At 42.0% G+C, this 25008-nt stretch overlaps 1 protein-coding gene across 6 annotated transcripts in view; it reads right to left on the bottom strand.

Moving 5' to 3' along the window:
• The window catches only part of LEPR (leptin receptor), a 93991-nt gene that overhangs the window by 23192 nt on the left and 45791 nt on the right, over positions 1–25008 (bottom strand). For all 6 annotated transcript variants that reach the window (XM_044302143.1, XM_044302142.1, XM_044302146.1 and 3 more), the window contains exons 3-11: positions 24121–24432; positions 22435–22558; positions 18706–18881; positions 11823–11971; positions 11231–11375; positions 8217–8510; positions 7625–7742; positions 2400–2599; positions 276–436 (exon numbers count right to left, since the gene is read on the bottom strand). In XM_044302143.1, the coding sequence (XP_044158078.1) occupies positions 276–436; positions 2400–2599; positions 7625–7742; positions 8217–8510; positions 11231–11375; positions 11823–11971; positions 18706–18881; positions 22435–22558; positions 24121–24432 (1679 nt within the window). The remainder of the gene's footprint in view (positions 1–275; positions 437–2399; positions 2600–7624; positions 7743–8216; positions 8511–11230; positions 11376–11822; positions 11972–18705; positions 18882–22434; positions 22559–24120; positions 24433–25008) is intronic.

Below are 25008 nucleotides of genomic sequence, written 5' to 3' on the forward strand. Positions count from 1 at the left end.
ATATTCAGGCAATATTAGATGTTACATAAATAAACATATATGATATAAATACAAAATCATTATCTAGTTAAATTGAATTATTTACACAGGATGGTATCCGATTAAAAGGCCAGTCTACTGTAATTGCTGGGTTAATAAATTCAGAATTAAAATATTTTTCACAGATGTTAATATTTCTGCTTTTAGCTGATTTCTGACTCCAGTCCTGTACTTTTCATAAAAGGCATGTCTATCATGAAGGTACAAGAGCTGCTTCTTTTTCATGGACTGAGTACCTGCCATTCCGCCTCCTGTCCTTGTACCCGATAGCGGAGCTGGTAAAAGACGTCTTCCACAACAAATCTTGGCCGGTTCCAGGTCACGTTTAAATATTGCATGTCCTTTTTACTGTCCACCGTCATCTCAGCCTGTACCATCCCTGGAGCAAAGGGCTTCACTGTACACAAGAGAGATGAGACAAGCTATACAGGGCTATATTCTGTAATGGAACATTTAGAGAAAAGTAATATGGTGGAGAAAAGTCAATAATCCTACAGTGTTGATCCAGAAGATGGGAAACAACCCTTATAAGATAAGCACCAACTACCAAAACTCTGCAGCAGCTGAGGTGTGTATTTTGATGTTCTGCAGCAGCTGAGGTGTGTATTATGAGGTTCTGCAGCAGCTGAGGTGTGTATTTTGATGTTCTGCAACAGCTGAGGTGTGTATTATGAGGTTCTGCAGCAGCCGAGGTGTGTATTATGAGGTTCTGCAGCAGCTGAGGTGTGTATTTTGATGTTCTGCAGCAGCTGAGGTGTGTATTATGAGGTTCTGCAGCAGCTGAGGTGTGTATTTTGATGTTCTGCAGCAGCTGAGGTGTGTATTATGAGGTTCAGCAGTAGCTAAGGTATGTATTATGAGGTTCAGCAGCAGCTGAGGTGTGTATTATGAGGTTCAGCAGTAGCTAAGGTATGTATTATGAGGTTCTGCAGCAGGTGAGTTGTGTATTATGAGGTTCTGCAGCAGCTGAGGTGTGTATTATGAGGTTCTGCAGCAGCTGATATGTGTTTTAAGGTGTTCTGCAGGACCTGAGATGTGTATTGTGATATTCTGCAGCAGCTGATGTGTGTATTATGAGGTTCTGCAGCAGCTGAGGTGTGTATTATGAAGTTCTGCAGCAGCTGAGGTGTGTATTATCTGGTTTTGCAGCAGCTGAGGTGTGTATTATGATGTTCTCCAGCAACTAAGGTGTGTATTATGATGTTCTGCGGCAGCTGATGTGTGTATTATGAGGTTCTGCAGCAGCTGAGGTGTGTATTATGAAGTTCTGCAGCAGCTGAGGTGTGTATTATCTGGTTTTGCAGCAGCTGAGGTGTGTATTATGATGTTCTCCAGCAACTAAGGTGTGTATTATGATGTTCTGCAGCTGCTGATGTGTGTATTATGAGGTTCTGCAGCAGCTGAGGTGTGTATTATGAAGTTCTGCAGCAGCTGAGGTGTTTATTATCTGGTTCTGCAGCAGCTGAGGTGTGTATTATGAAGTTCTGCAGCAGCTGATGTGTGTATTATGAGGTTCTGCAGCAGCTGAGGTGTGTATTATGAAGTTCTGCAGCAGCTGAGGTGTGTATTATCTGGTTTTGCAGCAGCTGAGGTGTGTATTATGATGTTCTGCAGCTGCTGAGGAGTGTATTATGATGTTCTGCAGCAGCTGAGGTGTGTATTATGAGGTTTTGCAGCAGCTGAGATGTGTATAAGGGCGTTCTGCAGCAGCTGAGGCGTGTATTATGAGGTTCTGCTTCAGCTGAGATGTGTATAAGGGCGTTCTGCAGCAGCTGAGGTGTGTATTATGAGGTTCTGCAACAGCTGAGGCGTGTATTATGATATTCTGCAGCAGCTGAGGTGTGTATTATGAGGTTCTGCTGCAGCTGAGGTGTATATAAGGGCGTTCTGCAACAGCTGAGGTATTATGAGTTTTGGTAGCAGATTATGGAACAGGTTTTTGTCAGCACTCTTTCACCATTATTACACAATACATTCCTTTGATCTAGAATGACCAAAACTTCATAGGGTGAAATTCTGCCCTCAACCTGCAGGTGGCGACAAATGGTCATGAATACGTGGTTCTTATGGTTCAGGTGCACAGAGCATTATTGAGGTTCGCTATAGAGAACATGAAGAGCAATAAGTCGTCCTGTTCGTCTGAACGATGTCCTATGTGCAGGGAATAAGCTACTCTTCCACATCACCTATGTAGGTACAGAGACCAGGTATATGACTTTGTATTCATGGCCTAAACCCACAATACTGAAATACCTATCTGTATACCACCCATTGTTCAGGGCGCTTTGAAACATAATATAATCTGCTGGTCTCTGCATTATACAGGTGAAGGTGACTGTGTGATTGAGCATGCTTCTTACCAACGTCCCTGGGCCTCAGAGACACCGGCGGAGATCGCAGCGTGCCGGATGGGTGTTGTATTTCTACCCACATGTAGTAACTGGACATGGTCTTCAGCTGATTGAAAATGCATTGATAGGAGCCGCCCTGCTGGAGCTCACATTTCTTCTCTGTAGCAGCGTCGTATTTTATATTGGTTTCAAACGAATAGTTTATCTCCCTTGAAGAAATAACATAATGCAATTTAGAGTCAGGGAAGTAGTAGTATCAGCTGCAGCACAGATGTTAGGAGGAGTAGTAGTATCCGGGTTAGACCTCCTGTACACAAGCTTATTACACCCATTCAGAACGGTGATACAGAGGTGTTTTCCAGGTAGGAAAAAAAGGAGTCTGAAATTGCACAGTTCACCCCTGGAGTATCCAGACCAATGGGATGCGGGGGGCATCAGCCTCCTCGGGACCCCGGGCTCCTCCGTGGTGTTCGTGTCCCCGGTAGCAATAGTGTCAGTGTGCAAAGGAAAAAGGGGGTCAGTCAGCACATCCCAAAGCGCAGGAGCACGTTGCTATGGCTGAGAACAAGACTGTTAAACTAGACATACAATGCAACAGCTCACTGCAAACCAAATAAAGTTAAAAATTGCGTCACAATTGCAAATGCTATACTAATAAGTTAGAGATGCTTGGCAAATCATTTTGTACAAAATTATCAGAGATTTGCCAAGCATCTCTAACTTATTAGTATAGCATTTGCAATTGTGACGCAATTTTTAACTTTATTTGGTTTGCAGTGAGCTGTTGCATTGTATGTCTAGTTCAATAGTGTCAGTGATGCTAGAAGTAGTGGTGTATTAGTGCAGAAAGTATAAACTATGGTACTAGTAGTGGTATTATTAGTAGTAGCTGTGATAGTAATAGTGGTATTATTAGTAGTAGCTATGGTAGTAGTAGTAGTGGTATTAGTGGTAGTAGCTATGGTAGTAGTAGTAGTGGTATTAGTGGTAGTAGCTATGGTAGTAGTAGTAGTGGCATTAGTAGTAGTAGCTGTGGAAGTAGTAGTGGTATTAGTAGCAGTAGTAGCTGTGGTAGTAGTAGTGGTGTTAGTGGTATGAGCAGTAGTAGTGGTATTAGTGGTATGAGCAGTAGTAGTGGTATTAGTAGTAGTGGTATTAGTGGTATGAGCAGTAGTAGTGGTATTAGTGGTATGAGCAGTAGTAGTGGTAGTAGTAGGGGTATTAGTGGTATGAGCAGTAGTAGTGGTATTAGTGGTATGAGCAGTAGTAGTAGTGGTATGAGCAGTAGTAGTGGTATTAGTGGTATGAGCAGTAGTAGTGGTATTAGTAGTAGTGGTATTAGTGGTATGAGCAGTAGTAGTGGTATTAGTAGTAGTGGTATGAACAGTAGTAGTGGTATTAGTAGTAGTGCAGGGATGCCCAACCTGCTGCCCTCCAGCTGTTGCAAAACTACAACTCCCAGCATGCCTGGATAGCTTACAGCTATTAGGGCATGCTGGGAGTTGTAGTTTTGCAACAGCTGGAGGGCCGCAGTTTCAACATGCCTGTACTAGTGGTATTAGTGGTATGAGCAGTAGTAGTGGTATTAGTAGTAGTAGTAGCTGTGGTAGTAGTAGTGGTATGAGCAGTAGTAGTGGTATTAGTAGTAGTAGTAGTAGCTGTGGTAGTAGTAGTGGTATGAGCAGTAGTAGTGGTATTAGTAGTAGTAGTAGCTGTGGTAGTAGTAGTGGTATGAGCAGTAGTAGTGGTATTAGTAGTAGTAGTAGTAGTAGCTGTGGTAGTAGTAGTGGTATGAGCAGTAGTAGTGGTATTAGTAGTAGCTGTGGTAGTAGTAGTGGTATGAGCAGTAGTAGTGGTATTAGTAGTAGTAGTAGCTGTGGTAGTAGTAGTGGTATGAGCAGTAGTAGTGGTATTAGTAGTAGTAGTAGTGGTATGAGCAGTAGTAGTAGCTGTGGTAGTAGTAGTGGTATGAGCAGTAGCAGTGGAAGAACTTGAACAGTAATGCCTCATTCACACATCCGTGTCAGTGATGCCTCTGTGAAGATGCCCATGAAGGATCCGTGTTGGGTCCATGTGTCTGTCTTTTGCGGTCCGTGTGTCATCTATTTGACACTATGCAGCTGAAAAATAATTTTCAAAGCATCTCTTCTAGTGTTGAGCGAAGTGAGCGTCAGATGCTTCATCCAAAGTCGCTTCGTTCAAAACTTCGGAATAATACTGTACGGAGATTCGTCTCCGTACAGTATTAGAATGTATGGGCTCCGAGGAGCTAAAGTTAGTTATTCACAAAGTCACATGTGACTTTAAAAATCAACTACCGAAGTTATTCAACAAAGTGGAAAAACACTTTAAAACTTGAAACTGAACGCGGCTTCGGTTGCGACTAGTACCTCGGAACCGAAGCAGAGTTCGGTTTTAAGTTTTAAAGTGAAGCATCTGAAGCTCGCTTCGCTCAATACTAATCTCTTCCTAATGATCCGTGAAGCACAGATGAAATACGGAAGGCATCTGTGGTATTCATGGACCCAGAGACTATAATGGGCGTGATGAATCAGTGAACAAGGACAAAATAGAGCGTGCATCTGTGCTAAAGCCACGGACCCACGGACCGTGGTAAAAAATAATGTGTGAATACACACATTAAAATGAATGGGTACGTGTGATGTCCGTGGGTAACATGTACAGCACACGTATGTGAAACACTGACGTGTGAATAAGGCTTATTAGCTGTGGTAGTAGTAGCAAAAGTAGTAGTAGTAGTAGTAGCTGTGGTAGCAATAGTGGTATTAGTAGTAGTAGTGGAAGAATTAGAACAGTTTAAAACAGTAAGTAGTAGCTGTGGTAGTAGTGGTAATAATAGTAGCTGTGGTGTTAGTATTATAAGTAGTAGTAACTGTGGTATTAGTCGTGGTAATAATAGTATCTGTGGTGTTAGTATTATAAGTAGTAGTAGCTGTGGCAGTAGTAATGGTCATGGTAATAAATAATAGTAGCTGTGGTAGCTGTATTACCATTGTTAGTAGTAGTATTAGGGTGGGTTCACATCACGTTTTTGCCATCCATTTGACGTACGGTATATGTTGTAAAAAAAAAAAAATGGGATACAAAGCGTAACACACCACGCTTTTCCATCCTGCAGAGTCTGGAAAAAATAAATAAAAAGCATACGTTAACGTATACTTTTTTTTTTTACAATGGAACTCTATGGTGACTGGATGCCACTGTATGGCATCAGTCTGGAGCATCCATTATGTATACCGTTTTTTTATACATTAAACGAATGGCAAAAACGTGATGTGAACCCATCCTTAGTGACATCACTAGTTCTATTATTGGGTTGATGTTCGCTAAAACGGGAGGGCATATTTGAAACATGAACAGTTATGATGTCTAGCAGTTTATTAATTGTATCGCTGGTACCTGATCGTTTAATACTTGTATCCCTGGTGTCTGGTGGTTTAATACTTGTATCCCTGGTGTCTGGTGGTTTAATACTTGTATCCCTGGTGTCTGGTGGTTTAATACTTGTATCCCTGGTGTCTGGTGGTTTAATACTTGTATCCCTGGTGTCTGGTCGTTTAATACTTGTATCCCTGGTGTCTGTTCGTTTAATACTTGTAGCCCTGGTGTCTGTTCGTTTAATACTTGTATCCCTGGTGTCTGTTCGTTTAATACTTGTATCCCTGGTGTCTGGTGGTTTAATACTTGTATCCCTGGTGTCTGGTGGTTTAATACTTGTATCCCTGGTGTCTGGTGGTTTAATACTTGTATCCCTGGTGTCTGGTGGTTTAATACTTGTATCCCTGGTGTCTGGTCGTTTAATACTTGTATCCCTGGTGTCTGGTCGTTTAATACTTGTATCCCTGGTGTCTGGTCGTTTAATACTTGTAGCCCTGGTGTCTGGTCGTTTAATACTTGTAGCCCTGGTGTCTGTTCGTTTAATACTTGTATCCCTGGTAACTGGTTGTTTAATACTTGTATCCCTGGTGTCTGGTGGTTTAATACTTGTATCCTTGGTGTCTAGTAGTTTAATATGTGTATCTCTAGTGTCTACTGAATTATTATTAGTATCATTGGTGTCTACTGACTTACTACTTGTATCCCTTGTATCCCTGGTGTCTAGTGGATTTATACTTGTGTCCCTGGTGTCTAGAGGCTTAATACTTGTTTCCATGGTGTCTAATGGTATAATGCTTGTATCCCTGGTGTCTAGTACATTATTATGTGTATGTAAAAGTATACAGAGGCTCTACTGTCAAAAATTCACGGATAGGTGCTCTCTCCGAATAGGCAGCACCTTCTGGAACAGTCTTACCCCATCGGAGATATGTCCGGGTGGAAGGTATATACTGGCGGTGGTCCGGTCCTGGGTAGCGTTGGGACCGGACCACCGCCAGTATATACCTTCCACCCGGACATATCTCCGATGGGGTAAGACTGTTCCAGCTTTAATATTTACTAGACTGTCTCCATCCACCCGGACACAACAAGGAACTGCAACACCACCTGATACATTTTGTTTTCAGGTTGCGGTTACAGTGCATTTATCTTTGATATCCAGATACCTAAGTCACACTTAGCGGGGCACATACAGGCCCACTCTAAGGTGGATGTCATACATATTTTTAATTACTAGACAGACTGATCACCTGTACTAGTACTAACTTTTTAACATATAAGTACTTGTGGTCTATATAGGACAACTGCGGATTGTGGTGCAAATAACGTTGACGCCACTCATCTGGGACCACCTATCCTACATCCCCATTGTGGCCTAAACAACCCTAATGCCACTGATTTAGAACCATTTTTTACACACCTGTGATTTACAATTTTATAAATTAAATTTTACCTTAAACAAATAAATAATGTATGTGTATCTAGACATTTGAGTGCCCTCCATTTTATATTTATTTGATTATTATGTGTATGTCTAGTGTCTACTGACTCACTAGTGACAGCAGTGACCCCCGAGTCAGCGCTCGCCTGAGAGTAGAGGGGACCGGAGCATATTCAGAGTGTCACTAGCAAAAAATCGGTGAGGTGAGTAATGCTTTTATTTTTTATTTTTTTAACACTTTCTGGAAAAACTGTATCCCCCTGGAAAACCCCCTCTAAAATAGTTCTTTCTGATTTCTCCTCGGTGTAGAATGAGTACTATTTTTCTCACTGGAGTCTTGCGGATTGATTTAGCGCCCGCTTCTTGTACCCATAGACTAACTGCTTGTACTCACTCATAATATCGGAAGGTTAGGGCGATGTCTTTAAGGGGGGGGATTTGTTTAGGGGTCCACCTGCAGGTCATAACCGTAAAATCGCCGTTGGTTTCACAGCAAATGTTGATATTAGTGTCTGAAATGAAGACAAGTGAAATAAAATAAAATTACATTAATGGAGGTGCAGCAATAGGGGGTTGCAGGGGTAACAGCTGCATCCAGGTGCTCAATCTAACTGTGGGACGGTGGGTGCCTTTTGGCCATGGACCCTTGAGCAGTGCCCAGATGCTCAAATGGTCGGTCCAACAGAACTGGCATATAGTTTGTCACATTTGCAAGACTGGGAAAGGTCCCATGACAAACCTTCCTGGAGCCCTGATTATTTACCTAGGAATCCATGAGGTAGGTGGCTCACAGTTTCTGGCTCTGATGACCAATTTCACAGGGTGCCTTTTCTACCCCACCGTCATGTGCCATTTATAATGATATGGTAGAAGGGTCCATGTTGACACCAGGACTTGGGAGTAGCTCCTACCTCTGCGCCCCCCCCCCCCCCCATGACTACACCCCTGCTCATGGAGTACTCAAAAACGGCAACCAATATTCTTACCTATGACATAGATTTCTGCGTATCGGGGCTGGCACTCAATGCCATGGATGCAGCAGTACAAAGCGTCAAACTGGAACTTTCCCTTCGGTGTTGTCGTATTCATATTGTCGATCGTGACTTTTCCTACGTAATCGCTCACCGCTGTATAGTGCTGGGAGGGGATCTGCTTGGCCAGGTCCAGACCCCAGGTTATGGCCTTGGATGGTATTTTCTTGTTTTTGTCACAAAATGTGCAAAAGACTGAAGCGCTGGATCCAGTACTGACCACAACTCTCTGGGGGAAATAATAACCATCTGCAGAGAGGCAAATAGTGATATTGTACATAGTCGCAGTATTATAGTAGTTCTATTCTTGTACATAGGAGCAGTATTATAGTAGTTATAGTCCTGTACATAGGAGGCAGTATTATAGTAGTTATATTCTTGTACATAGGAGGCAGTATTATAGTAGTTATAGTCTTGTACATAGGAGGCAGTATTATAGTAGTTACTCTTGTACATAGGAGCAGTATTATAGTAGTTATATTCTTGTACATAGGAGCAGTATTATAGTAGTTATATTCTTGTACATAGGAGGCAGTATTATAGTAGTTATAGTCTTGTACATAGGAGGCAGTATTATAGTAGTTACTCTTGTACATAGGAGCAGGATTATAGTAGTTATATTCTTGTACATAGGAGCAGTATTATAGTAGTTATATTCTTGTACATAGGAGCAGTATTATAGTAGATATATTCTTGTACATAGGGGGTAGTATTATAGTAGTTATATTCTTGTACATAGGAGGCAGTATTATAGTAGTTATATTCTTGTACATAGGAGGCAGTATTATAGTAGTTATATTCTTGTACATAGGAGCAGGATTATAGTAGTTATATTCTTGTACATAGGAGCAGTATTATAGTAGTTATATTCTTGTACATAGGAGCAGTATTATAGTAGTTATATTCTTGTACATAGGAGGCAGTATTATAGTAGTTATATCCTTGTACATAGTCGCAGTATTATAGTAGTTCTATTCTTGTACATAGGAGCAGTATTATAGTAGTTATAGTCTTGTACATAGGAGGCAGTATTATAGTAGTTATATTCTTGTACATAGGAGGCAGTATTATAGTAGTTATAGTCTTGTACATAGGAGGCAGTATTATAGTAGTTACTCTTGTACATAGGAGCAGTATTATAGTAGTTATATTCTTGTACATAGGAGCAGTATTATAGTAGTTATATTCTTGTACATAGGAGGCAGTATTATAGTAGTTATATTCTTGTACATAGGAGCAGGATTATAGTAGTTATATTCTTGTACATAGGAGCAGTATTATAGTAGTTATATTCTTGTACATAGGAGCAGTATTATAGTAGTTATATTCTTGTACATAGGAGCAGTATTATAGTAGTTATATTCTTGTACATAGGAGGCAGTATTATAGTAGTTATATTCTTGTACATAGGAGCAGTATTATAGTAGTTATATTCTTGTACATAGGAGCAGTATTATAGTAGTTATATTCTTGTACATAGGGGGCAGTATTATAGTAGTTATATTCTTGTACATAGGAGCAGTATTATAGTAGTTATATTCTTGTACATAGGAGCAGTATTATAGTAGTTATATTCTTGTACATAGGAGCAGTATTATAGTAGTTATATTCCTGTACATAGGAGCAGTATTATAGTAGTTATATTCTTGTACATAGGGGGCAGTATTATAGTAGTTATATTATTGTACATAGGAGCAGTATTATAGTAGTTATATTCTTGTACATAGGAGCAGTATTATAGTAGTTATATTCTTGTACATAGGAGCAGTATTATAGTAGTTATATTCTTGTACATAGGAGCAGTATTATAGTAGTTATATTCTTGTACATAGGAGCAGTATTATAGTAGTTATATTCTTGTACATAGGAGGCAGTATTATAGTAGTTATATTCTTGTACATAGGAGCAGTATTATAGTAGTTATATTCTTGTACATAGAAGCAGTATTATAGTAGTTATATTCTTGTACATAGGGGGCAGTATTATAGTAGTTATATTCTTGTACATAGGAGCAGTATTATAGTAGTTATATTCTTGTACATAGGAGCAGTATTATAGTAGTTATATTCTTGTACATAGGAGCAGTATTATAGTAGTTATATTCCTGTACATAGGAGCAGTATTATAGTAGTTATATTCTTGTACATAGGGGGCAGTATTATAGTAGTTATATTATTGTACATAGGAGCAGTATTATAGTAGTTATATTCTTGTACATAGGAGCAGTATTATAGTAGTTATATTCTTGTACATAGGAGCAGTATTATAGTAGTTATATTCCTGTACATAGGAGCAGTATTATAGTAGTTATATTCTTGTACATAGGAGCAGTATTATAGTAGTTATATTCTTGTACATAGGGGCAGTATTATAGTAGTTATATTCTTGTACATAGGAACAGTATTATAGTAGTTATATCCTTGTACATAGAGGCAGTATTATAGTAGTTATATTCTTGTACATAGGAGCAGTATTATAGTATTTATATTCTTGTACATAGGAGCAGTATTATAGTAGTTATATTCTTGTACATAGGAGGCAGTATTATAGTAGTTATATTCTTCTACATAGGAGCAGTATTATAGTAGTTATATTCTTGTACATAGGAGCAGTATTATAGTAGTTATATTCTTGTACATAGGAGCAGTATTATAGTAGTTATATTCTTGTACATAGGAGGTCATATATTAGTTATAATAGTTATAGTAGTATAGCATTTACATATATATGCTTGAATTTGGAGGGCACAGATCCACCCTAGTGTTTGCTAAAAATATCCAGATTTTAGTCTCAGAATAACAACCACTGTTTTTCGGAGCCACAAAATTGCCATGTCCCTTCTTCTTCTCCTCTTGGCAACTCCACCAGCAGCACAAAAGTATTACAGGAGATCACTGTTTTGCTGTTGTAGAAGGCAAGTTAGATTCCTTACAGCCATTTCCTTCTGTTGATTTTATATACATAGCTACCTTGGGACTTAAGGACCATGGGAGGACTCCAGGTACTCCAAACACCAAGTGCAGGGAATCTTCTGCATCGCACTTGAGATACCAGTGGTGAGCAGGATTCTGGGACATCAAGGATGACATAGGTCTCCGTCACAATGACATAAGTCTGCAGGGAGACGGAGAGTTAGTTTCTGATAATGGCAGGAGATTTAGAGAGCCTCCTTGGTCTGCTGATGAACATTGTAAAATGGCCTCATTATAGTAAATCAGAAGTTAGAGCTCAAATTTAGAATTTTGTGTTTTTTCTTACATAGTGCATCAAATCCCCAGCTTTATAGCTAAATGATATAATTCTGGCTGCTTGCAATAAACACCAGGGGGAGCTCACTGCATCCAGATTTCTACAGCTAACATTGATTTAAGAATCCATTTATAGAGAGCTCCCCCAAGTGGTGGCAGCAAGTAAACAGAATTTTACCGTTTGCTATGTAACTAATATAATTACTGAAAAACACTGAGGCCACTGATTGCCCACCGGGCACAGTTACTCTTCTGCAATAACATATTACTGGAGCCTCGCTGAAGCGTGAAATGCAGTTGTTGTTTTTTTTACCGGAGGTGAGGTTTTCTCTGTTGTGCTGAGATAATGTTTCACTTGACACTGAAGCCTGCGGGGTGTGGATGCAGCGCTGGACCATAGAACCTTCAACTTTCCATCACTGGTTATCTCTGCTCGCAAGTCACTCGGGGGGGCCGGCTGTACTGTGGACAATAAGAATATCATCAATGACTTTGCTGCAATACAGATAGGAAAGTTGTGATTATGAATGATATATAAGGCTCCCATCCCATCAATGCTCACCCCAGTTTTAAGGTCTTAGGCTAGGACTAGAACTACATGATGATGTTTGGACACCCTCAAGTAGTGGTAAATTCATTGATGAAACCACATATGTTCCTATAATAAGCAGAGTAGTGGACAACCTCTGAAAACTGGATGCAAATCCAACCAGGTAGGACTTTTTGCAATAGTCGTTAGGTCCCCCATGACTGATGGTAACACATTTTGGCGCACAAAATCCACTGAGTTGCATGAATCATCTGCAGATTTTGCTGCAGATATCGCCCTATGCATGAAATCCCTATGATCTGATTAAATCTCATCCCCTTTGCAGCTATTGTAAAGTCATCTGTACATGGAAAAACAAATTCTGTGCTCAAATCCGGTCAGAATCAGCTCTCAATCCACCTCTTATTGGAGGGGGTTTATATCTCACCTAGAATGCTCATATGGGTGAGGTAATAGAATTCAGGAAAGCTGGGTGGTTTCAACAAAATGTAGTTTAGGGCTCATGCCGTATTTTTGTCCGCATGTCCTTTCCGCAAAAAAACAAACAAACATGTCCTATTATTGTCCACATTACGGACAAGGATAGAACTGTTCAATTATAGGTGTTGGTAGTGGGGCATACCATTCCCTCCCCACTCCAGTACAACACTATTCCCTAACCTGAGGGAACCCAGGTGTAGCTGCTAGGCTCATCACTGTGGGGATAAATACGGGCTTGAAAGCCTCATTCAGTGTCAGTTTCTGGAAGCTGCAGGCTGAGGATAGCCTGATCCCCCGGTTTGAATTGAAATACCTAGGTGAGGTGAACTCCTATATGGCTAGCATCCAGACGGGCAAGGTATTTTGTTTTGTTGTTTATGTATTATTTTGGTGCAGTGGAATCACTCAAAGAGACTGCTGAACTTTGATACCATTGTATCAGTTTCGACCAAAATATAGCAAAGTTTGTTCAGACTTTGGCCTCATGCACACGACAGTTTTTTTTCACGGTCCGCAAAAACTGGGTCCGTAGGTCCGTGATCCGTGACCGTTTTTACGTCCGTGGGTCTTTCTTGATTTTTGGAGGATCCATGGACATGAAAAAAAACGGATCCGTCCTGAATTACAATGCAAGTCAATGGGGACGGATCCGTTTGACGTTGACACAATATGGTGCCATTTCAAACGGATCCGTCCCCATTGACTTTCAATGTAAAGTCTGGAGTTCTTTTATACCATCGGATTGGAGTTTTCTCCAATCCGATGGTATATTTTAACTTGAAGCGTCCCCATCACCATGGGAACGCCTCTATGTTAGAATATACTGTCGGATATGAGCTACATCGTGAAACTCGGATCCGACAGTATATTCTAACACAGAGGCGTTCCCATGGTGATGAGGACGTTTCAGGTTAGAATATACTTAAAAACTGTGTACATGACTGCCCCCAGCTGCCTGGCAGCTGCTGCCAGGCAGCAGGGGGCAGACCCCCCCCCCCCCCCCGTTATTAACTCATTGGTGGCCAGTGCGGCCGCCCCCCCCCCCTCCCTCCCCTGTAGTTAACTCATTGGTGGCCAGTGCGGCCGCCCCCCCCTCCCTCCCCTGTAGTTAACTCATTGGTGTCCAGTGGGCCCCCCTCCCTCCCCTGTAGTTAACTCGTTGGTGGCCAGTGGGCCCTCTCCCCTCCCGCCCCCTCCTAATTAAAATCGCCCCCCCCCTATCATTGGTGGCAGTGGAGAGTACCGATCGGAGTCCCAGTGTAATCGCTGGGGCTCCGATCGGTAACCATGGCAACCGGGACGCTACTGCAGTCCCGTTTGCCATGGTTGCTTAGCAATTTGTAGAAGCTTCATACTTACCAGCGAGCTGCGATGTCTGTGACCGGCCGGGAGCTCCTCCTACTGGTAAGTGAAAGGTCTGTGCGGCGCATTGCCTATAGCACAGACCTGTCACTTACCAGTAGGAGGAGCTCCCGGCCGGTCACAGACATCGCAGCTCGCTGGTAAGTATGAAGCTTCTACAAATTGCTAAGCTACCATGGCAACCGGAACTGCAGTAGCGTCCCGGTTGCCATGGTTACCGATCGGAGCCCCAGCGATTACACTGGGACTCCGATCGGTACTCACCACTGCCACCAATGATAGGGGGGGCGATTTTAATTAGGAGGGGGAGGGAGGGGAGAGGGCCCACTGGCCACCAACGAGTTATCTACAGCGGAGGGAGGGGGGGCCGGCCGCACTGGCCACCAATGAGTGAACTACAGGGGAGGGGGGGGGGCGGCCGCACTGGCCACCAATGATCCGTCTGTATGAAAGCAACCTACGGCCACGGATCACGGACACGGATGCCAATCTTGTGTGCATCCGTGTTCTTTCACGGACCCATTGACTTGAATGGGTCCGTGAACCGTTGTCCGTCAAAAAAATAGGACAGGTCCTATTTTTTTGACGGACAGGAAACACGGATCACGTCTCGGCTGCAAAACAGTGCATTTTCCGATTTTTCCACGGACCCATTGAAAGTCAATGGGTCCGCGAAAAAAAAAGGAAAATGGCACAACGGCCACGGATGCACACAACGGTCGTGTGCATGAGGCCTTTTAGGGTCCATTCACACGACAGTAAGTGTTTCTGGTCCGCAAATTGTGGATCCGCAAAACAAGGGTACCAGCTGTGTGCGTACCGCATTCTGCGGAACGCATATGGCCAGTCCTATGATAGGAATGCCTATTCTTGTCCGCGAATACGGTAATGTGAATGGACCCTTAACCTGCTGAATTCTGTGAAATCTGTCATTGTCTACTGGGCCAACGACAGTGCGGAAAACGTGTGGAATTTTTATGTAGATTTAGCACCTAAATTTTCTGCGTGTTAATACAACTGTATGAATATACCCTTAAAATCTTGCTACATGTCACTTTTTGTGCTGATTTTATACACAGCATGTGAATTAGATTTGTCACAGTAAAATGCTGTGGATTTTCCGCTGGAAATTCTGCAGCAGAAAATCAAGAGCAGAAGCACCAAGAGCAGACATACTCAAAGATACCTGCATCAGCGCTGCGAATTACTGTGACCACAACCAATAGTTGTCGAGGAGCCCTAGACTTGACAAACAAAGCTGAAAGCATTATATTATGAAAGTTCTGCAACTTTCTAAAATACTGTGTACTTTGAATACTCACCATTTCTTAAGATTTCTTGCTTGCATCCATACGCATGAGACTTTGTTAGGCTACTTTTACACTCGCGTTTGGTGCGGATCCGTCATGGATCTGCACAAACGCATCCGTTCAGATGATACAACCGCATGCATCAGAACGGATCCGTTTGTATTATCTGTAGCATAGCCAAAACGGATCCGTCTTGAACACCACTGAAAGTCAATGAGGGACGGATCCGTTGTCTATTGTGCCATATTGTGTCAGTGATCCGTCCCCATTGACTTACATTGTGTGTCAGGACAGATCCGTTTGGCTCCGTTTCATCAGACGCTGCAGGCAGCCTCCAAAGCGGAATGGAGTCGGAACGGAGGCAAACTGATGCATTCTGAGCGGATCCTGCATTAAGGGCAAAATTGATCCGTTTTGGACCGCTTGTGAGAGCCCTGAACGGATCTCACAAATGGAAACCAATATTTAGACAGCACTCCGTGATGATGATGATGATAAATAGTGATTTATTTAATATTATTTCAGCCGGAAACAGTGGTATATCAGTTGCGTGCAACGTTTTGGGCTAACATACACCCTTCATCAGGCACTAATGGAACCACAGCTCGTATATATGGCCGACTGAAATAATATGAAATAAATCACTATTTATTATCATCATCATCATCATCACGGAGTGCTGTCTAAATATTTGTGTGATATCTACAGTTCTTGAGGTGGAGCTACAGAACACAACCCGGACGTGCACCCACCCTTGCCATTGTTTGAAAAGAGTGCTGTGGCCTATTGATTTTAAACAAATGGAAACAAAAACGCCAGTGTGAAAGTAGCCTTACAAGTGCATCCAAGCCAATCCTCCATGATCCAAGCTTAATTCTCATTCTTGTCCTGAAAGTTTGTTACAATGTATCAGTGCAACTAAAATGTATCGGTCTGGAGTCTAGGCTCAAACAGGATTGTTTACACTGGATACAATTGTAACAAAATCTCCCTGAGAGAAGTATTAGGTCTCTACAGGTTTTCAGCCTCCAGATGCAAATGAGATTGTTGTCGGAAAGCAGAGATCTTGAAAGTGGTGAAGAATGGAAACACAAATGTATATAATAGTTTGCACTATCTCAGTGGTGAATTGCATGACCGATGCAGTTTTATTGTATCAGCTCTGCAATCCAGCTCCCATTGGCTATATAACTGACACCAGTGGGTGATAGATCGTATGACTGGTGAAAAAAAATAATCGCTCCTCTGCTGCCACCCTGTTCTGCTATATACATGAAGAGAGCTTTAAATTCAGCATTGATCTGTGTCCAGTGGGCGAGATATAAGAAATATGTCCTCCGAGCGATAACTCATTACATGAAGCGCATCAGAATTCCAGAGAAGTGTCTTTCCAAGGGGTGAGACAGTCTGGAGAGACAGCTGGCAATTATCCCTAATGATAATATATAGCAAAGTCTGGAGGAGCGAACACCATGAATTGAAGACAACAACACAATTACCAGGAATGTAATTTCCAAACCACTGAGGGGGCGAAAAGGTGTGAATTTGTGTATGGCTTAAGGTTGTGTTCCCATGTAGTTAATATTTTCTCATTAATAGGAACTTAAAGAGAACCGGCCACATTGTGCATTCAGTGTCATCTACTGGCAGCAGGTTAAAGAGCAGGAGGAGCTGAGCAGATTGATGTATAAGTAGTTCTGTGGGAAAAGATACATTGTAACGTGTGCTCTATTCATGTTCTTTCTATACTTACTGTAGAAGTCCAGTGGGCGGTCCTATCCTAGTATAAGTGTGCATATAGAGATAGCTGTCAATCACTGATAGGACCACCCACAGGACTCCTATATGCCAGAGACAGATATATGATGCATTAGATAGATAGATAGATATGGATATGTAAGATAGATAGATAGTAGACACATTAGACAAATATATCGATGATAGATACCTAAGACAGTAGATACATAAGAGATAGATACATAGATAGATGGATACAACAAATAGAAGTAAGAACCAACAATCCAGTTTAAGTGAAAAAAGTGGACTTTATTCACCCATGCTTTTGCAACGTTTCTGCTCAACTTGACAAAGCCTCCATTTAGTTGAGCTAAAACGTTGCAAAAGCACGGGTGAATAAAGAAGTCCACTTTTTTCACTTTAACTGGATTGTTGGTTCTTACTTCTATTTGTTGAATTGCCGGATCAAAGCCCATGATCTCTAGAGGGATTGCACCTGGTACCCTGTCTAAGTGCGCTGCTTATCTTTTTCCTAAATAGATAGATACATAGATATGTATAGACAGATAGTGGATATGTTTAGATAGATACAAAAATAGCAACAAACAAAAGGCCAGAACTCTCCAGTAGAGTGCTGCCCTTTTTGCATTTCCGGGTTATTGTCTTGTCCCATTGGGCTTGCACTTCAAATTGTGCTTAGCTGTCTTGTGCTGCCATTTTCCTCTCTTAGAGAGATAGATTAGATGGATACCATATTTTTTGCCCTATAAGACGGAGGACAATAAGAAAAAAATATTTTCCATTACACCTCAGATCAGACCTCAGCTAACAGCCCCAATCAGACCCCCAATGTTAATAAGACCCCAACAAGTCATGTGAATGACCCCCAATCAGACCTCAAACCCTAATCAGACCTCATATCAGCCCCCAGCAGCCCCCATTGCCTCTCATATTGCCCCATTGCCTCTTATATTGCCCCCATTGCCTCTCATATTGCCCCCATTGCCTCTCATATTGCCCCCAGTGCCTCTCATATTGCCCCCAGTGCCTCTCATATTGCCTCTCATATTGCCCCCATTGCCTCTTGTATTGCCCCCAGTGCCTCTCATATTGCCCCCATTGCCTCTCATATTGCCCACATTGCCTCTCATATTGCCCCCATTGCCTCTCATGTTGCCCCCATTGCCTCTTATATTGCCCCCCAGCGCCTCATGTTTAATAAAATAAATAAACCACGTACCTCTCCTGCTCCTGGACGCCGCCGCACCTGTCCTCCAGTGCGCTCTGTCTTCCGGCTGTGCTGTGAAGGCTGCACACAGCATGAGATCACAGAGCGCAGTCACGCTGTGCTCAGCCTTCACAGCCATCAGCCAAAGACGAGGAAGCGGTGAATACAGAGCCTTCACCGCTTCCCGGTCCTCCGGTACTAATGAGCGCTTCCATAATAGAAGTGCGTATTAGTATTCCCCCCACTTTTAAGGGGGAAAATGCATCTTATGGGGCGAAAAATATGGTAGATAGATAAATAGATAGAATAGGGGATATACACTTATATGGAGTCAATTAATAGCTAATGTTTCCCTTTAAAAGAGTTAGAATCTCTGGGTAATCTGCCATTAGTGACATGTATATAGTGATGTGTATATGGTTCCTATAATATGCGCTGGGATCATGTATCTGTCATTCTATACGTAACACTTAAATTCTGTACATTAAATCATTTCTGTTCAGATTTAGCATTGAGAGGTGTCGCTTACTGATGGCAGCAGCTCGGAGCAGCATTGGAGGGGAGCGCAGAGATGTCGCAGGGCCGGCGATTTCCATCCACAGGATATAGGACTCGTTGTATAGGGCAGGAGAGATGTGGCACTCGCACCGCTCATGTCTGTGGCATCTGCAGTCAGCCTTGTTTATGTCTTCATCCTTGTCATTCCTACCAAAATGTAAAGGAAATTCGTGAATATGCTATAAACGCAGAAGACAGTCTATCAAAGAAAGATGAGAACCATTAACATAATTGACCTCTTTATGAGCCCCCTCCATGCTGAGCACTGGAAAGCTGGTGCCACTCATAAATCAGAGATAAATTATGTCTTATACTCCAATCGCATCCAAAGCTGCATTCAAAATTCTGCTGCATTCCCGTAAACACTCAGGTTGCAAGGCATTTGTGCAAACATTTAAATTTTGAGCTTGCACAGATCTTATAAGTTCCAAGTAGGAAAAATATAGATATGAGAGAATCACCTTTTATACTCCAGTTGCAACCCAGGCTGCACTTAGAATTCTACTTTTTTTCTTTCCAGTTTTTGGGCTAATCTAGGACCCCTGAATAAAGAGGCTGCGGTGCTTCTACGTTTTCTAAGTGCTCCTTGCTGTTCTAGGAATAAAGATGAGTGAATTTTGTCTTCTACTCCAATTGCAACCACAGCTGCATTTAAAGTTCTGCAAGATTATTGCTAGTGCTGCAGCAGTAATGTGTCACTCACTCAACATAACACAAAGAGAGGGCCAAGTATTTTGCAGAATACTTTTGCATATTTCCTTGCAGCTTTAGTTGTGCTTTTTGTAGCAGTTTTTGATGCAGTGTTTTTGAGCCAAAGCTAGAAGTGGAGATGAGGAAAACTACCGACTATTTCTCACACAGCTGAGGGTTTGTTACAATTGTATCCGGTCTAAACAATCCTTGGTGAACTAAACACATCAGCGGTACAAATCTCTCTACTGCCCTCATCGTTTCTTACAATGTATCGCTGCAGGTTAAAAAAAATATTGCATCCAGCAAAATAATTGTATCCAGTGTAGAGCATTGTCTAGACTGGAAACAATAGTAGAAAATGCTGAGCTGCGACACATACTGTATACGGTGTCTGTAGGTTATAGTGGTCACGCTCACTGACAGCAAGCAGAAATGTGTCCATGCATTTATATTTAATAATTGTAGAATGAAAAGTTAACAAATCGAACTTGATCAACGTGCATGTCTTTCTGTTAATCAACTAAACACGTCAGTAAGGGATGTGCAAATTTTTGCAACCAACTTGTTTTTGGCCTTTGAAATAAAATGGTTGTGAAAGTTTACAAGCCCTTTAAATTTAAGAAGAGAGGAGGGAAAAAGACTCAGTGCGGAGCTCTCAGGCAGAGATTCCCCTCTGCCGCACATATGGAACAGGACATCGTATTTTCTTAGAAATATTCTGGAATCTTGGCATGTTGAATATGAATCGTTTGCAGGCGAGCGCGTAAAATGGACAATGCTCTGTTTTAAATCTTTCTTAATCCCCCGCAAGGAGACACGATGTTCCTTTTGGCTAGCCTCTAGTGTTATGTGTTCATGTGGCCAACAGATTGAATCTATTCTCCTCGCATCTCAGTAATTGTTTTCAAGAGCTCGCAATCAAAAATTACAAACAAAAACAAAATGGCAAAAAGTTTAACAATCAGACGCCACATCGTTGCTATAAGGATCACACAAAAATAATAAAGTCTAAAGTCTTTTATGTTTGCATTTTACTCATTTTGAGCTAAAATATTTTTTTCAATTGGTCTTTATTAAGAAATTTCAGCAATTTTTGTTCTACAGGGTTAACTTTTTGTCACGGTCCCTCCTGTGACAGAGGTTAGAAGATCTGAGAGACTGGCTGGACGCGGGGTTAACTGACAGTCTCTTGATTCTCAGTGTTGTTGCTTGGTAATGACCACACCTCTTGTCAGGTGCAGCCCGTGGTCATTACTGCATTCCCTATTTAGTTTGGTCTAACACTTTTTTCCATGCGGTTAATATTCTCTGCTTGGATTTGGAAGAGTTTGGTGTGTGGACCTTTCCTATGTTCCTGCTCATCCATTTTCTTTAAGTTAAGTTGTGCTGCTCTTTGTATTTGGTTGTTCCCCTGTGCTTGTTGTTACTAGGCCTCAGGGAGACGCTGGTTCGTTCACCTGGGAAGGAACCGGTTGTCTCATTCCCTGCCACTACCTAAGGCATTTCAGGGCTCCTAGGGTCTAGGTTACAGCGTATGTATTTTCCACCCTTTGGGGTCTATACATACTGACAGGAGTCATGGCCAGGTTTAGGGGTTTCCTACGAGGTGACCTTTTCCCTCTCCCAAGCCTTGAGGCCTAGTTCTGTGTCCCTTCCCTCCCCTTTATTCGTGCCACTTTTAGCCTAGTTGCAGAGTATCCTAAAGTCAATTTTACACTGAGTCCCTTTGTGTTGCTGTTGTGACCGCTGCATGTAGAGCCCTTATCTCCTGATAGTACCTAAACACTCATTTTATCAGTTTGATATCAATTTAGCTATAATGAGTGTTTATAAGCCGTCAGAAGTTCAGAGATAAGGGCTCACCATCCAGCCGTCAGAACAGCAACATGTCGGGACTCAGTATCAAACTGGAAGTAAGATACTCCGTGGGTAGGCTAAAAGTTTACCCTGTAGGACAAAAACTGCTGAAAATTATTAATAAAGACCAATTGTAAAAATGATTTTTAGCCCAAAATGAGTAAAATGCAATCATAAAAAAATTACCCCCAATGGTGTTCTTAACCTTTTTCGACTGGATACATTTAAACTGTTCAATTCTTAATTTCCGCAATTGCGGACAAGAATAGGACATGCTCTATATTTTTTGTGGGGCCGCGGAATGTAACTATGTGTGCTGTCCGTATCTTTTGCAGCCCCATTAAAATGAATGGGTCGGCACCCGTTTTGCAAAATTGCAGAACCGATGTGGACCCAGAACAACGGACGTGTTAACGGACCCTAAACATGTTACAATGGCACTTGCTTCAATGCAAGCAATGTCAGGATAGAAGAAGGGACATCTGCCTTCCCCACCAAAAAAAAGGGGGCATTTCAGGTGGTGGTGGGGTTAACACATATTATATGCCCATACACATCAGGATATAAACATGATTGAACAAGACCAGTTTTATAGAAAATGAGGCCCTGGTCCTCTACACTATACAGATACATATGCACATCTACTGACACACCAAATAATGCTGCCATACAATACTGACATTCAATGCCAAAATAATATCTCCATATAGTATATAAATAATACTACTATATAGTGCCCATATAACACTACCATATATCTGTCAAACAACAGTACCATCGAATAAAACTGCCATTTAGTGACCAAATAATTATCACCGCCATACAATTCCTAAATAATGAAGGAGTTAATAGTGAAGACCCTGGTGGGCTAGGTAATGGAAGGGGTTCATTTTAAAGTCCCAGGTGGTTCAGGGCAGGGTTGACATGCGCTCAGGTTGCAGCTGGGTACCCAGTCTTTAGAAAACAGAGACCTTAGGCAACTTTCCAGTTTGCTTCTATCTACAACTGTTGAGCATACTGTATACTGCAAAGTTCAGCAGGGGTGTCCCTCCTTGAAGAGCATGTTGATAAACGAGTCTCAGTGCCCCCCATCCCCCATTAATCAGATGATTATAATATTACATAGTATACACTGTACATATACACTCACCTTTTGTAATATAGATGAGGCATAAACTCTGTGTTCATGGACGTCTCCGGCGTCACATATTGTATCGTGCAGGTAATCTGGGTCGTATTTTCTCCCATAGCGCACTGCAACTGCCACGTGTGATCTGTCATGTGAAGAAATACACGTATGTACAGGCCAATTTGTATGAGCAGTACAGGTCACAGTGCACACTGGGCTCTGGTTCAGAACTCTCACTTCATGCCCAGATTTACAGACCGCCACCTGCCATGTGCCTCTACGACACTGGTACCGTACGCACCTTCTCAGGCACCAGGTCCGACTGCTACCCCTACAGCTAGAGCCATTATCAAGTACTGTGTTATGGATAGAGGAGTTAGTTGAGAAGTCACTTGTTCAGGATCTTTATTAACCAGAGTGTATGTGATCAGGACCTGGTGTACACATTACATAAATCTGGTCATGCTTCTTCTTCCCTGTGGTGGCCCTTCAGGAAAATTAAATACTTGCTGATCCCTAGAGGAAGCGGCAGGACAATGTGCGATCCTCACTTTATCATATTTATCCTGTACTGATCCTGAGTTACATCCTGTATTATACTCCGGAGCTGCATTCACTATTCTGCTGGTGGAGTCACTGTGTACATAGATTACATTACTTATCCTGTACTGATCCTGAGTTACATCCTGTATTATACTCCAGAGCTGCACTCACTATTCTGCTGGTGCAGTCACTGTGTACATACATTACTTATCCTGTACTGATCCTGAGTTACATCCTGTATTATACTCCAGAGCTGCACTCACTATTCTGCTGGTTGAGTCACTGTGCACATACATTACATTACTTATCCTGTACTGATCCTGAGTTACATCCTGTATTATACTCCAGAGCTGCACTCACTATTCTGCTGGTGGAGTCACTGTGCACATACATTACATTACTTATCCTGTACTGATCCTGAGTTACATCCTGTATTATACTCCAGAGCTGCACTCACTATTCTGCTGGTGCAGTCACTGTGTACATACATTACTTATCCTGTACTGATCCTGAGTTACATCCTGTATTATACTCCAGAGCTGCGTTCACTATTCTGCTGGTGGAGTCACTGTGTACATACATTACATTACTTATCCTGTACTGATCCTGAGTTACATCCTGTATTATACTCCAGAGCTGCACTCACTATTCTGCTGGTGGAGTCACTGTGTACATACATCACATTACTTATCCTGTACTGATCCCGAGCTACATAGTGTAGTATACTCCAGAACTGCACTCACTATTCTGCTGGTGCAGTCACTGTGTACATACATTACTTATCCTGTACTGATCCTGAGTTACATCCTGTATTATACTCCAGAGCTGCATTCACTATTCTGCTGGTGGAGTCACTGTGTACATACATTACATTACTTATCCTGTACTGATCCTAAGTTAGTTACATCCTGTATTATACTCCAGAGCGGCACTCACTATTCTGCTGGTGCAGTCACTGTGTACATACATTACATTACTTATCCTGTACTGATCTTGAGTTACATAGTGTAGTATACTCCGGAGCTGCACTCACTCACTCAGTAATGTGATGTATGTACACAGTGACTCCACCAGCAGAATAGTGAGTGCAGCTCTGGAGTATAATACAGGATGTAACTCAGGATCATATAATGTACATTGCTCTGCTGTACATTACCCACATACCTACTAGATGTGAATCTGAAGGGAACATAATCCTCTTGAGCACCACATAGTCCTCAGCAGTAATTTCAGCATCATGTCCTGTCCCATTCCAGAGGCAGAAGACACCATAGTCTGCGGTTCTGCTGTATTCTACACCGATACATGAGACATCTTTCTGCTGTAAAGCTTCATGCTGCACTGTGACCACTTCTGGTACCAGACCTTCCAGCGATGGAAAATATAAAGATGTATTGGTGCACAGGTAGGAGAGATAGACTCCTGAAGAAGGAAGTGTGTGCACCTCAGGTGATACTATGGATGTTGTAAGACATTCTAGAAAACAAAAAGCATTAGCATTACCATCAGATGAATCTATGGCAGAGGCCTCTAACCTGTGGCTCTCCAGCTGCTGCAAAGCTACAACTGCCAGCATTCTCTGACAGCCTCGGGCAATGCTGAGAGTTGTAGCCTTGCAATAGCTGGAGCATGAGTCCCAGGTTGAAGCAATCAATTTAATGCATTTCTATGCAGTTCTTCAGATTCTTTACCATGGCACAGTTCTCAAAATATTCCCCTTTCATACTGTGTAGCGCTACCATGCTGTGCAAAAGTATTCAACCCCTTCTACTACTGGTTTTGCAACCATGTTTCCATTGATCCAATGTATCTACCAGAAAAAATGAAGCAACTTTACAAACGGTCTTCATTAAAAATCCCCCACTGTTTTGGGTACAGCTTAGGTAATGGATGGTTTATTTATGGGTAAGTTTGCACTGAGCCTGTGTCTGAATCTGCGGCACCTTCTATACGTCCCTTCTTCTGCTTGCAGGAGACACAGGCAGCAGTAATGGTTGACTGCTGGATCAGGATTCTTTGTAGTCTGTAACCATCTAGATACATAGGTTTGAG

Source organism: Bufo gargarizans, chromosome 7 (genome assembly GCF_014858855.1).
Source record: "Bufo gargarizans isolate SCDJY-AF-19 chromosome 7, ASM1485885v1, whole genome shotgun sequence".
Classification (NCBI taxonomy): Eukaryota; Metazoa; Chordata; class Amphibia; order Anura; family Bufonidae; genus Bufo; species Bufo gargarizans.